This window comes from Diadema antillarum, unplaced genomic scaffold (assembly GCF_040938485.1).
Source record: "Diadema antillarum isolate AM-2024a unplaced genomic scaffold, OU_Dant_1.0 seq00000586_RagTag, whole genome shotgun sequence".
Lineage (NCBI taxonomy): Eukaryota > Metazoa > Echinodermata > Echinoidea > Diadematoida > Diadematidae > Diadema > Diadema antillarum.
In genome coordinates this window covers 1,183,205-1,199,259 of record NW_027271520.1, presented here as the reverse complement: position 1 = coordinate 1,199,259, position 16,055 = coordinate 1,183,205, and the positions used below count along the sequence as shown (strand labels likewise).

General features: G+C 37.4%; 1 protein-coding gene across 1 annotated transcript in view; it reads right to left on the bottom strand.

Annotated features, from left to right (window-relative positions):
- The window catches only part of LOC139735570 (kynureninase-like), a 76,329-nt gene that overhangs the window by 17,899 nt on the left and 42,375 nt on the right, over window positions 1-16,055 (bottom strand). The window contains exons 5-9 of the mRNA XM_071646327.1: window positions 15,116-15,187; window positions 6,250-6,324; window positions 3,714-3,860; window positions 2,778-2,876; window positions 1,177-1,250 (exon numbers count right to left, since the gene is read on the bottom strand). Coding sequence (XP_071502428.1) covers window positions 1,177-1,250; window positions 2,778-2,876; window positions 3,714-3,860; window positions 6,250-6,324; window positions 15,116-15,187 — 467 coding nt within the window. The remainder of the gene's footprint in view (window positions 1-1,176; window positions 1,251-2,777; window positions 2,877-3,713; window positions 3,861-6,249; window positions 6,325-15,115; window positions 15,188-16,055) is intronic.

The following is a 16,055-nucleotide window of genomic DNA, read 5'->3' as shown; positions in this document are numbered from 1 at the left end:
GAAAGACTTTAATTGGTCCCCCACAATGAATATGTTTATACTATGACTTGAAATGTAATGATCGTTGTTTTTAATGTGGAAATAAATGAAATGAAATGAAATGAATCTAACCTCAACTGACAGTCTTCTTCTGAATTTGAAATACAACGATTACATGTGGAATAGATAAAAGAATAAAGTGCATCTGACTCATCAAATTGACCTAGAGTCGCAATAACTTAGTTGTGGTGACTTCAAAAGCCTGGCAGCATGGGGATACAATAGAGTGGCAAGGCCGGCCCGGCTTGGATATATTCAAGAATCCCTGAAGCGAGTTGTGTACAGCTTTACCACTGATCTCTGTGTAAGTATGCACACAACTGAAAGAATCTCGATCGGAATCGGCTGTTACTGATGAGCATGTATGCTTCGATGCTCGTATTCGTCAACGGAGGCTATTCGCAGTTTTCGAATATACGCCGGTGGACAGCGAATGAAGATGGATTCAATTTGGCCACCCATGTTTCCTCACGCTACCAGGGCCCTGTTTCATAAAGCTGTTCGTAAAGTTACGAACAACTTACGAGGGACTGGTGATCAGTTCTTATGTGCTATACTTATCAGAATTTCCATAATTCAGCACAAGAACTGATCACCAGTCGCTCGTAAGTTGTTCGTAACTTTACGAACAGCTTTATGAAACACCCCCTGGTCTTTAACCAGGGTGAGGGTTGTACTGGGTGAGTCACTGACCAAAAACAATGATATTTACGAGTATTTTTTTTTTCAATGCACATCTGGAAGATGTGTGAGGCAGTGACAATATCACCTCAACTAAAAAATTGCCATTATTTTTGTCGTGACTGACAGTTTTCCTGTTCTATGACGTTTGCTCCTGTGACAACTGCTCCTATGAAATATATGCATGCTATGAAAGCCAAAAATAAATTCTATCGACAAACATAACCCTAATCCTAATCCTCACATCAAACTAAACCTAAAACGCTATCACAACCATAACCCTAAGCCTAAGTCCTTGGAGAAAATAAGACTGGAGCAATTGTCGCAGGAGCAAATATCGTGTCACCGTTTTCTTTCGCCGTAGTTTCGACAGGTCAAAGGTCAAACTGGAAGAGCATGCCCTCATTGACAACACAATGCACTACTGGGTGAGGTAGTGACTCCCACTCAACTCACTTGGGGGGGATGGTGTGCGCAAGTCTGGAGTGTAAGAAGGCCCCAGCAAGTGATCCCGCCCCAGAGTTCAGGTACTGTAAAGGATATGATAGAGAAGAGGTCACAGTTTGGGGCATGGTGGTTAGAAGTGCAAATGCAAGACATCACTTTGGCTTGTGTGGTAGCAGTCCATACTAAAACTCACTTGAAAAAAAAAAAAAAAACTGAACTCAAATACAATCATAAAACTAAATAGTTTCAAATTGCTTGGAAACATGAGTCATATAGATTACAATTATGTACTATCATGATACTGTATATTGGATGATAATATGCACAACAGTATTAAACAGTCTTATTATAAGATTTCTCTAACACACACACAAATATGGAACAACTATGGCATTCTTACATTTTACAAGTCTGAAAAAATGACACTTGACCAAATCACAGATATGGAAACTTAACAAGGGAAAATGGTATTCAACTAAATCACAGATATGGAAACTTAACAAGGGAATAATGCCCCTTCCCCATAACTCTAATACTGGTTTGTGCAATATCATTATTTTTTTTTTTTGCACAATCATCCTTGTCAAAAAGTTCCATCTTCCACTCTAGTTATTATTTAGTACAGCGCTTCTCAATCATTTATAACCCAAGGCTCACTTTGGCTCCTAGAATTTTTTTTTTTTTGAGGTCCAGCTAGATTGACCGAAAATTCTTTTTTTGTACCATTTTTGGCAGACATCACGTCCCATCTGGGAGAGCTTTGCGGCCCACTGGCTGAGAAGCGTGGATAGTAAACGTGAGGCGGATTTTCTCCATAACATGACATATTAATTGGGTATAACTGCATAATAGGCATCTTAGAAATCCCCCAAAACAGCTATGCTGTACCTGCCCCATTTCTTTTGAAGTTATGCTGATGATACTCCATTTCTGAACGAGCAATCTCCTTCTCATTCTTCCCCTTTTCTTCACAATCACGTATTACTCTTCTTTTTATTCTTCTTTCTATTCTCCTTCATATTTTTGTTTTCTTCTTTCTATTCTCCTTCATATTTTTCTTTATTGCATTTCTTTTCCTCCTCTTTCTCTATCAGTTCTTCTTCTGCTCCTTCTGCACCAACTCGCTCTCCTCCTATCTCTCCTTCTCCATCATCATTATCTATCTTTTCCTTTCTCTTCTTTTTCTGTCCTTCTTCTTTATCATCATTATTGTATCCCTCTCTTCTTTTTTAACATTTCCTCCTTCATCTCCTATTTTTCATTTCATACTGCCTCTTCATTGTAACATGGTGACTTGCGGGTGTTCAGCAGTGCTGGGGCCTTTGCGACACACGCCCAAGTGTCAAAATGTTTAATGAGTTACTGCCATATATACGTGATGTGAATGTTCCGTCCCCTCCATATACAGTGTACCCTCACTCTTTGAAATTAAGTTTATCACAGAAGGAGAAATATCCAAAAACACTTCTTAAAATAAGATTCCCACAAGTATCGAAAAGTAAACCTACCATAAACCTTGGTACCAGCACTTCAGAACTGGGCAATAAAAAGAAAAAAAAAATGAGAAGAGAAGTCACGCGAATGGAGAATGATGTGAAAATAAAGCGTACCTTGTAAGAACACCAGACGGCGAAATCAACATCCCAGTCATGCAGATTTATCTCTACATTGCCGACAGCGTGCGCAAGATCAAAGCCGACATGGCAACCCTGGAAAAAGAAAACAAGCAATACACAAGAAAGACCAAAAAAAAAAAAAAAAAATGAACAAGAATACAGCAAGAAGCAAACTGCAATTTGTAGCATACGGCCAAATCCACTCTCTTTGCTACGGTACATGTATGTACCTCTTTCCTGTTTAATGGTAGGAAATGCATTGAAGCCATACATGTCATTTATTCAAGATATTTAAACAAGATTCAAACAAACAAAAATGTAGAAGAGTAAAGATTGATGTATGGCTGCAGCAAATCACGTCATGGAGCAGCCATACGAGCCACTACCGCACGGATTATCGGATTCAAGCAGAACATGAAGATTATTTGATGCGTGGCTGAAGATCTTGCAGCCACACAACCAGCTGCTTTAAAAGCTGGCCTTAGGCTGATACACAGCCACAAAAGGGAAGTAAATGCTAAGGAAAATCATGCGCATGCCATTACCGTATGACATTATCAGATTCATATTGAATTTCAAAGACCGTGGTAATGTGCCTTGAAGCCATGCTGCGTGACTACAGATTAAACAGTCCAAAAACCCTTGGCTATCGCCTTGTGTGTGTACCACTGTTTTAAAAGTACCTTGTATGGGCACTTCTTACTACAAATGCCTTCGCTGATGTGCATCATACTGTATGTATGATATACTGGAACCAGTAAGTGGTATAATATCAACATATGGTTCATCCGACTGACATACAAAACTGTAGGAGATGGTTAGAGATGATAAAACATCCACCAATGCACAAGAGCAGAGTTCTACTTTTAATAAATCCTGTATGTACATGTAACTGGACAATGGTGAATGCGTATCCACACTAAAACGTACCTTAGAATGGCCCTTTTTGGTGATTTCAGGCATGTCGAAGAGCTGACCGGTGTAAAACTGGACGGCTGCCAACATCACCACAGCAACACTGTCTCCCTCCTTCTCAATTACGCTCAAAACATCTTCTGTCCTCAAGCCATATTCTCCCTTTTATACAGAGGAAAAAAACAAAACAAAGAAAACAAAGCATAGTTGGTTTTAATTAAACATTTTACTCTAACCCATTGAGGACAGACCAATTTTGCTACAATACGCATTTCCCATAAATACCTGCCCTAGTATTTTCTCGGGACTCGTCTTCAAAGGGTTAAAGAGACAAAAGTTACAGTGGACACCATACCATGATCAGGTTGATAACCTTTAACCCATTGACGACGAGTCCCGAGTATACTCGGGCAAGTGTCTATGGGAAATGCGTGTTGTAGCAAAATCAGTCTGTCCTCAACGGGTTAAAGAGGAAATCCACCCCAAATATGAATAAACTCCAAAAGAAAGAGAAAAAAAATCCTTACAGAACGTTTCAAAATGACAAAAAATCTGTTAAAAATTAAGGAAGATATGACATTTCTAAATTTCACATTTTTTTGACAATTAGATCTTGACCAGTCCTTGTGAATATTCAAATGACCTAGTTGATGATGTCATACCCTCACAATTTTTCATGTATGTTAGGAAATTTAGTGGAACCCTTTTTAACTACAACAGGTAAAGGCATATTCACATATTCTACATGTATGTCAGAAGTAGTTGTGGAATCTGAGATTTTAAGATCTATTTTTCTTTCTTCTACCAAATAGGGATGTTTTCTTTTCTTTTTTTCTTGTCTATGATCAATCTCATTGCCTGTCTGCCCGCTTGCCTGTTTGTTTGTCTGTCTTACTTGCCTGTCTGTATATCTGTCTATCTCGCCTTGCCTGTTTTTGTGCCTACCTATCTGTCTATCTGCCTGTCTGTTTTTGTTTTTCTGTCTGTCTGCCTGGTTGTCTATCTGTCTGTCCATTTCTCCATCTGGTTGCTAGTCAATTTTGCTAGCCTGACCATCTGTGTTTTTTTTTTCCATCTTCCACTACACGGCATTCCATTCTTGGCTAACCAAGGTCCCATGTCACCAAATCACATTGCAGCTTATGATTAAGAATTTAAGTTTCTACAGCAGCGACTGCAAATAGTACTCTGTTGCACACACGTAAGCTGTTGCTATGGCGACTGCAATTATTGTACCACACACAATGCCTCTCAAGCTCTTTCTGCATTCTGGGGCACGACCAAAATGGTGCCGATTCTACACAAAGACTCTGAAGTAAACATCTCTGTTGCAACTGATTGACAAATTGCCCTACATCGACGTAAATAAGCACTGAATTGATCAGTGTTTTAGTAGTAGCCATGATAAAAGAAATCATAGGTGTACATACTCGAGCAGGATTCGAACCTACGACCTCCTGATCTCCGGACAGGTGTCATCTCCACTACACCACCGAGCTTCCGCCCGACAGCGAGTGTTGGTTCTAATCTTTATGTTGATGTATTTACATCGATGTAGGGTAATTTGTCAATCAGTTGCAATGAAAACATCTGGACGGAAGAATTTCATGAATTTGAATAACATCTCTGTTACTGAACTGAAAACGAATAATTGATAATGACAAAGTTCACCGAAGACTTAAAAGTTTTCTGTCCCTTTTGTAACCATGAAAAATCATATTCCTTCCAAAAGCTGCTATGATGTAGAGGTAGGTAATTTAGGCCTTTCCTTAGAATAATAAAACTGGAACATCTCTATGATGAAGGGGAGATAAATACTATAGATATCCAGTGAATTTATTTGGACCAAAAAAAAACAACTAAAAACAACAATTCCAGTTGTTTTTCTTGGTACAAAAGGGGAGCATATTCTTCACTTACGTGGGGTATGCTTTTTTAATTTCTTTTTCAAAAACTCTGAGGCGTATTAAGATGAGATTTCATCCAAGATATTGGGAGAAATTATTCTTCAACCATGCAAAATTTTGTGACATTTGCAAAAAGGATAATCTTTATAGGGATGGTATAGTTTTGGCTGAGATGGGGATTCAGGTTTTAACTTTCTGTGAGATAATTAGAAATCACAACGTATATAACATTAAAAAAGGGCACACAATTCTAAGGGAAATTAAATGTTTATTTGATGAAAATCAGTTTTGAAATGGCCGAGATATTCAAACACAAAGAGTTCCTATTAAAAGGTGAGTCCCCCCTTTAATCAGGACCACTTTTGTTTTCTTTGTTTTTGGATATCTCAGCCATTTCAAAACTGATTTTTATCAAATAAATTGTTTTTTATTCTGCTTAAAATTGAATGCTCTTTGATGTTTCCTATACGTGGTTTCTAATTATCTCACAAAAAGTTAAAATCTGAATCCCCATCTCAACCAAGACTTTACCATCTCTTTAAAGCTTCCAACGTACAATGATGGCAATCATATCTTATCCACTTGACTCTTATATTATATCCATACACTGCATACCTGCATAAAGTCAAATAACTTTGACATACCTTTCTAGGTTCTATGCAAATGAGGCTGGTGGCTGGATCGTAACCATGGAGACGGATCTGTGATTCAGCAGCATACTGAAAGAGATATAGAGAGCGAGAGCATACTAGATGATAATCTTTAGTGATTGCTATTGAATCTTGGTAATTATTCTTACATATTGAATATGCCCTGTGGTGTGACAGCCAAGGTTGCCCAAAATAAATACTAACCCCCATAACAAAAAAACAAAAACAAAAACAAAACTCACACACATACACACACACACACACACACACACACACACACTGTAAAACCACAAATATTCGCGGCATGAAATTTTCATGAATTGGAGTTGATAGCATTTTTCGAGGCATAAAATTTTCATGAATTACCAAGTGCTGGCATTCAATGCATATACACAGTACATGTAGCATAGATCAGAATTTTCACATGCATTTTGATTATTTGTGAATCTTGGCTCCTCCGGAAATTCATGAAAATTTCTGGTTATACAGTAAACCAGTTTACAGGATGCTCCAAGAGCCAACATGTTTTCTAGCATAAAAAGCTGTGCACAGTAACATCACATTCCCTATTGCTAACCACAGCAGGCTCCCTCTCTATGACTTGCTGTGTACCAGCATCCGATGAATAAAAAACAAAAGAAAGAAAAAAAAAAACATTGATAAGGGTCTGTTTTTTGACATTTGGTGCCCTCAACACCTCCAGTTCCACCCCCATAAAAAAGGGATATTTTTTTCCTCTCTTTCAATTTACCATTTCGGGATCCTACTGTATTCTACAAGATATGATTTTGAAAATCAGGGAGGAACATTCAAAAGAAAATTAATAGGATATTGTGAAGATGTGTAATTGGATTAAATACAATTCAAATCTGACATAACATACTGAATTCATTATCGTATTTCAGAAAGTATTAGTTGCTTATTATTTGCCAACTACTTTTGGAAGCATTTATTCACAACCACTTGGTACCATAATGAAATACACCATGTGTGGCAGCCCAGGTGATGACATTTAGGGCATGTATCACAAGCCAATGGCATTCAGGGGTTCAAGTTTGATGGGTCACAATACAATGTAGCTGCATCCTTTAGGATCTATTTCAGAGGTGTTTGGACGCAGGTGGATAGCACAATCCTCTGAATAAGGTGGGCGATATTACCGTCAGGTTATTCCATCCGTGTGCATGCCATAACTAACACACTTCACTGGGCACAAGCAGAGTAGCAACACAAGGCACACATGTATGACTTGGGCAGGATGACACAGTTTTGCGAAAACAAACTTGGCACTCCAAAGGTGGGCATGCACGCATCACTGACCATTTTCACGCGTACTTGACCACTACAGACACGGCCACTGCATCGCATAGATATTGCCGAAGGACAGACAATGGTCATTGTCCACATTAGACCAATGGCTACCATTAACCCTTCCTGCACTTTGGTTGCCAATATGCATGCGTGCTGGAGTTTGTTTGTTTGTTTGTTTTTTTCATCCATCGACACAATAATGACTGCTATGAGGGGCACAGTTAAAATTATGGGCCCAAGGTGATGTGAAAACCGTAACTATGCCCGAAGCGAAGCTGAGGGCATGGTAATGGTTTTCACATCACCGAGGGCCTACATAATTTTAACTGCACCCCGAATATCAAGCAGTCATTATTTGTTTTATATACCGAAAATATCTATAGATTCCGAAATATAGATACCGAAAATATAGATTCTAGTCTCTTTTACACCACTCGTAATCAATGCTGATCAACAGCGCGGCGGTCGTATCAGTGGTGCGTACAGTGATCATGTATGTGTACAGTGTACGTGTACTACGGGGTTGTGACTGTCTCCAAACCAGTCCGCTAGTCTCTTTTACAGCACGCTGATTGAATGCGCGGCGGTCGTATCATTGGTGCGTACATATGAGCGATCTATGTGTATGGGGCCGCGACTGTCTCCAATCCTATTTACTAACTGTGCCCGGGCCCCGGTCACAGTAACTCAAAAATAGGGCACAGTTATTTTCATGACTCCCCTTTTAACCAATCAGATGAGAGGATTCTAGAAATGAGGTATATGAATGTCACTATTGGAGTGAATAAAGTTTATCCGATGCCCCTTTAAAATCCCTATCGTTTCACCTAGGCCTTCCTGTTGATCTGGGACACACTGCAGACCTCCCAACCTTTCTGACTGAAAAATAGGGATGATTTGGCTCAAAAGTAGGAAAGAAAGAGTACATGTACATGTAGTTTCCATGAGAGTGTGTAGTTACATTATCAAGGAAAACAGTATCCATTTCTACTACAACAAGAGCTGGAAATAGTCAAAATTCAGAATTCTTTCCTCCAAATTCAGAATGGTTGGGAGGTCTGCACACTGCTACACCTGTGATTGTAGGTCATGGGCTTGTTAAATTTATTAATTCTACATAATTAGGTCAAATTTGGATGACTTAGTCAATGCTGAGGAAAAAGCAGGGCAGGTCAAGCTGCTGCTGAGGCATGTAACTGGAGGGTTGCCAAGGTCTTCAATGGCAACTTGGGGGGGGGGGGGTGACTGCTCTAGACAGGTGGTTGTTAGGGTAGGTCCAAATGGTTTTACGCTGCATTGTTCAACTAAATCACAAAGCTGGAATCGAGATGCAATGTACAAGTCGTGCAGTTCTCTTGCACAAGGTCCGTACTCACATCATCCTCACCCCACTCAGGGGCTGGTGGGGGGGGGGGGGGGGAGGGGCTGTTCTAATCCAGATGCTACTTCCTACATAAATGCAACCTTGTACTTTCACTGACAGAGCTTCAACCTTGAACATTTGCACTGAACAGGGTACAGTATAATAACATGCAAGTAATACATACAAGAAATGGAGGCCTCCACGCCAGGCCCCAAAACACCCAAATATTTCTACGTCTTTGAAAATGTCCTTTTATGTCATGGTTCAATGAATAAAAAACAGGAAAAAAAAAAGAAGAAACATTTATGAAACTTTGGTGAAGGAGCTGACCGAACACGGAACAGTGAATGCTGACGTTTACAAGAGGCATGCAGTGCTTTATTTACACAATACAATGGTAGTATTTAGGAGCATTTAGCTCAGAATTCATGATAATAAACAGGAAACTTTGTGAATAGTGGTACCAAAGGGTGCATTGCACAACTTTGCTTAATTCAGGTCAGTACAATGTACACTTTCAAAACGTACAAGGAAAGGATAGAAAATAACAGGTAGAATTCATCATAGGTTCATTCCACCTCCAAGTAAGATACGACGGTACTGTAAAAGTGGATATTTTCGCGTGACTTATTTTTCACGCATGGCCGGGTAAGAAGAGTTTCGCGTGTTTTTAAATCCGTGGAATCACGACATCACGCACAGGAACAAATGGCAAGCAAAAATATTCGCGTGCTTTTATTTTCGCGCTAGGTGATGGTTGCGCGAAATGCACGAAAATTTCAACACCGCGAAAATTTCCACTTTTACAGTACTCCATGCAGAGTGTGATTGTTGTGGTTTTTTTAATGTAGTTTACTGCAGTAGGCAACAAATGAAGATCATCAATTCAGTCAATTCAATCGAGTTTACCATCTTTCCCAACGCTACGTGTACCAGGTCTTTAAAACATTAAAAGAAATTTCCAGGCAGAATGTGAAATGCACCCTTTTTTACAATTCTCAGGTTGGATTTCATCACACTCAAAAATCGGGGGGGGGGGGGGGGGGGTAAAAAGAACACTACCTCTGCCTCCATTTGCTCTATGTTCAGACATTGTCAAAACTTGCAATTTATCAAATTCAATTTATCAAATTTATCAACGTCATAGAACCAAATTAGCTTTTATTTCACACCACAGGAACACTGACACAGCCCCTGAAAAATCATATCTTTTTGTATGTTCAACAACCAGAAAAAAAAACAACAACAAATAAGCATTGAATGGAAAAACTACACCCCAAAATAAAGTTTCTGTAAACTTTGCTGTTTAATTTTGTTTTTTCCTTGTTTGTTGTTGTTGGTTTTTTTTTTGTTTTTTTTAAAGCAGTGTAAATGCTCATTCCTAGCTATCTTGCCAGATTCATTTGGGTTTTTGGTCATGTGACACCTGCCTTCTAGCGGGTAAATCTCCTGCCCTCTTGCCTACACTCAAAGATATTGGCTAGCTGTGTATGTACACTAATAAAAAACACACAAAAAAAAAAAACACAAAAACCTGATTTTCCAGCTTTTCTGAGATATGTCAACTTCCTCCAAAAACACCAGAAACTTTCTGGTTTTTCTGAGAGTGTTTTGTTTTGTTTTTTGTGACACAGTCAGTCATTAATTATTGTATCGTACTGTATCAAATATACTGTTTTTCTTCTTCTTTTGTGATTGTAAGTTAGGTTTTGCATTGTCCCAATATCATTTTATTTTATTCTTTTTTTTTTTTTGGGGGGGGGGGTTGTTTTCTTTTGTGCTTAGAAATATCAGTATAAAGCGCCTTACAAGTACAATTATTATTATTATCATTATTTGAGGTGAAAGACTGTCTACTGTCCATTACGACTCTGTGTGTAGGTTTCCAAGTTTTATGCCGCTGGAATATTCATGTTGCTGCTGAAATATCATTATTACACATTCAAAATTCTATAATGCTACACAAATACAGACACACACACACACACACACACACACACACACACACACACACACACAAACATCACCACACAAAGCTTTCAAGGAAAACCCAATAAAAGCATTATTATGAATCAGCTGCAGACAGGTATTACTTCTTAGCTCTCTTACTCCTTTGCTTGGCTTGTGTAAACCATGGGTATATTCCCTCCCTTTAAATCCTAATTTGTTATTACCATGCTATACACTCGAGACAATCCAGAAAAGAAACCCTTTCTCCCAAGTTTCCTATGCACGGCAAAGGGAAATCCTAAGCTCTTGATGGAGAGATATGCCTCTGGCATTTACATACATCAAAATAGGCAAATCTTTAACCCATTAAGTGATGGGGGAAAAATATTGCTGCACAGAGAGGATTTTCTGATTATCATTCAATATGCACATTTGAAACTTGCTGCATATCTCATACCAGACAAAGATCAGACGCCGTTTAAAGCCACTCTTTAACATTGGGAGCAGTGATTGAAATAGTGTTCAAATTATTCAAATTTGAGGCATAGTTCACTTATATCACAAAACACCCAACCGTACACAAAATTTGCAATACAGCTACAAATATATTACAGGAGATATCACAAATTTTCTCAATAAATCACCACCTTATTCTAGAAACGGTTTTTAAATAAAACTATTGTTCCCATTGTTTATTTATCTAACAATACTTGACATTGTTTATACTGATTAACATTTTCATGTTGGTAATTTTTTTCCCTAACTCACATTTTAGAACTATTTGAAGCACTACAGCTTTTTTTTTTTTTAATCTGCAACTGTTAGCAAGTAGCTTTAGATCTGCACAAAATCGATTAAGAAACTCATAACACTTTACACATGAACGCTAATGTGAGTGAAAAAAACCAGGAACTGCAATATTCTAGAATGCATTGACAATTTAAGAATTAGAAACTCAACCCTTACCAAGGAAAGATACTTTTGAAAATTCTATAAAAAAAACAAAAATAGAACATGCATAGACAAACAACTGTATGTTAACAGCAAAGAATGATATACAAGCAAAATTGTTTACTCCACTTTAATAATAAAATGCTAATGACTGTAGAAATAGTAGTAGCACAACTCTACAGGGCAAGTCCAAGATAAGGTCCCCTCAGAAGGCAAAATTTCATCTTTGCTCAATATTGACATGTTTGGTATCATTTTGAAGCTTATGAGTTGAAGTTTTGATTTCCATGGAGGAAAAAATTATATTACGTAAATTTATGCAAATTTCAAGGGCTTCATTTGCATAAATGTGAAACACAGCGTTACGTATGGGACATTTATAAAAATTCATATTAATTCAAAGGAAAGCAAATGATATTTGATTAATATGTGGACATAAGAAGTTCATCAAATAGTTTAACTTGGTATGAAAATTTAGGGATTATGCAAATGATTATGCAAATTAGCTCGTGTCCTATCATGAGATGTCCCATACGTAACAAATTGAGGTCATTTTTTAAGGTTTTTTCTGAAATTGCTAAGGTTATATTAATGCCCTTTTGGAAAGTTCTAATTTATTGTTTAGAGAAATTAAATACCACAGAAAAAAGAAAAAACAGTAAAAGGAATATTTTTTATTAGGCATTGAAATAATGTTACGTATGGGACAAATGCGTTACGTATGGGACATCCTCATACATAATGCATGTGAATGCATGTAGCTAGCTGGGAAGGTCTCTCAGTACACAAATGGTCAATCATCCTGAAGAAAGCATCCCAACATTGTAGCTACTTTTTGAGTTATAGACACTTTAAACAATACATGTACTTGACTGAACAATTTTCAGAAAGGGGGAGGGGAAAATGGCAAAATACACAATGAAAAATCAGCATTAAAGGGATGGTATAGTTTTTTGCAGAAATGGGGATTCAGTTTTCAACATTTGATGAGATGATTGGAAACCAATTATATGAATTACTAAAGAGCATACAATCCTAAGACTAGAGGAATTCAAAGTTTAGTGATGGAGATCCAATTTGAAATGGTTGTGATATAAATATCTTAAAACAATATAAAGTAAAATGATTTTTTTTTTTATTGCAAGTGATACACAAATTGTCCTTATTCAGGTTTCAATAATAGCCACGACAAAAATCATGGGTATACATACTGAGGTGTGACTCGAATCAATGACCTGACTGCTAGACAGACATCATATATCTACTCGATCACTGGGGTTCCACGCAGCAGGTATTGCTTATTTATAAAAATTAATATTTCTTGTGTCAAGTTGTTTTTTATTGAAACGAAATGGCAAACTGCCCTTCATCAATGGAAGTAAACACTTTAAACTATTCAATTTTTCAGTAGTAACTATCCTGATAAAAATAGGGCATACATACATGTACTCAGGTTGGTCATAAAATATAGAATATGATTAAATATGATTATGATGGTAAATATTTGGGGAATATTGTTCCCTTGTCAATCTGGATCAGTATTTGAGTAGTTTCAACTGATTCAATTTCAATAATTATGCAAAAATTTGTTTATGGGTATTTTGCAAAATTACTTTGCAAAATACCCATAAACATGTCTCTCCACACACTAAACGAATGGGGGACAAAGGGCATGCATACTCAGGTTGGTCATAAAAATATAAAAATATGATTGAATATGATTAGGATGGTGAATATTTGGGGAATATTGTTTCCTTGACAATCTGGATCAGTATTTGAGTAGTTTCAACTGATTTTACTTCAATAATTATGCAAAATACCCATAAACATGGTTCTTCACACACTAAATGAATGGGGGACAAACTGTCCCATACGTAATTGTCCCATACGTAACACGTCATGTCTGTCTTTAATTAGAACCTGTAATTAGAGCTTTTTGCCTAATGACATGAAACTTACCTGTGATAATCTTGAGTGTTGTGACTTTCATCACAGTGAGTTACAAGTTGTAGAATGAAATACTTTCAGAGAGTTTTGAGGTTGAAAAAAATGTTCAAAAAAACAAAATTTTTCTGGTCCCATACGTAACGGCACATATTTTCTCTTCTAGAATATAATTGTGAAGGTCATTTTTCTCCATTTTTTGCATGATTATACTTCTCCTAGATATCAATCACCATGATAAAGTTTAATATGATCAAAAGCCATTAACACTATTTTTCAGGTCATAAAAGTCTCTGAATGTCCCATACGTAACGCGCGTGTTATCTTGGACTTGCCCTACAATAAACCACAGAATAGTGGTTTCTAGGATGGGGCCGGCTAAGAAAGGTGAAATGTTGGGTCAAGACACACTTAAAGGGACACACTTAAAGGGACTGTACAGTACTGGTTGAGGTGGGGATTCATGTTTTGAACATTCCTAAGTGAGATATTGAGAAACCTCTTATGAAATATGAAAGAGAATGTAATTTTAAGAAGGATTCAATGTTTATTTGATGAAAATTGGTTTTCAAATGGCCGAGATATCCAAAAAAGTGATAATAATAAAAGGCAACAGGCCACGCCTTTTATTAGGATCTCTTTGTTTCACATTGTTTTTGGATATCTCAGCCATTTCAAAACCGATTTTCATCAAATAAACTTTTGATACCCCTTAGAATTGCATGCTCTTTGACATCTCATAGAGTGGTTTCTGAATATCTCGCGAAACGTTAAAAGCTAAATCCTCACCTCAACCAGAACTGTACACACCCTTTAAGGTGCGTTTAAATGCTCAATTTGCAAAGGCAGAATCAGCCTTTTGAAATGTGATCAGAAACACTCATCCAAAGGGCCGTTCATTAGGGGTTCTGCTGAAATGAGCCCAAGAAAGAGCCGACATCGTAAACATGCACTGCGCATTGATGAAAAACTAAAACCCTGACTGCAGCAAACTGTTCCGCGTCTGTGATTCTGTGTTTATGCTTCCCCATTAAATGCATTTAGGGAGAGAACTGCTGATCATAAAGCATGACTTGCATTAATGATGCCCCAGTAACTATGTTTCAAGAGAATCACTGATTATAACTGCACCTTTTTATGTGTTTTTAATTAGCGCATGGAAATGCCTTTTAAATATCAAAAAGTGAGTCAGGAAGCAACCCTGGATTATGGGCCCCAAAAAGTTAAGCATAAACGCAACCAAACAAAGATCGAAATGAAATCTCTTTCAGTTTGAATGCAAACATCAACAACACACACAAGAGATAGAGAACAGAAAAATGCTTTAAAATCTTTACTCACGTGGTCGCTGGGAAATGCCTTTGACTCTATGATAATCTTGTGCCTCTTTGGGGTGGGCGAGTAGAAGGAAATCTGCAAAATAAAGGAAGACAAAGAAAAGAATTGAATTGACAAAGTAAATCTAGACAAATCACAGATTACATCATTCTGCTGTTAAAAAATATCTGAGTTTAACACAAAAAGCATACATGAAAAGACTACATGGTTACATTTTAATCTGAAGGTTCATTAATCCTAAAGTGAAAAAAAAAAAGTTTCATAATATCAAAGGTTCATTAATCTGAAAAAGAAATGAGGTTCATAATTCTGAAGATTCATGAGAATGCATCTTCTTTTGTATCTAATAACAAGACTTCAGAATGACAAACCGCATTTCATTTTCATATTGCAGCCATTTTGATTTTGCTGCATGTAGTAGACATGTACACGTGTATGGATGTTTGATGTACAAATGTACAAGTATGTATAATCATAATCAAAGTAATGTATGCTGAACAGTTGTCATGTGCTAAGAAAAAATAGATGATTACAAAATTAAGCAACATCTGTTGTTATTTTTTCCTCCATTCTTCTTCTGGCAGGCCAAGAAAAGACATAAGAGGCTTCTATACACAATCAAATAGAAACCATGAGATGCAAAATGTTGCAGCTGGTCATATCCAACACGTGGACACCATAGGCGGGGAATTCAATGCATTTTTTTTTTTTTTTTTTTTTGGGGGGGGGGGGGGAATGGATTAATAGGTGACCATAAAAAGAAGGTGACTGCTATAGACAGGTGGTTAATATCAAGACAGGTTTGACCGTGTGGGGAAATTTCCTTTAGAGCACCCAGAGCGAGCTGGGCTGGATTACAGCCAGGATCATTAGTCCGTGCAGCCATTGGCATTATGATTACGTTTCTCTCCTAATTAGCAGGACAACTATTTTTGCCGTGAGA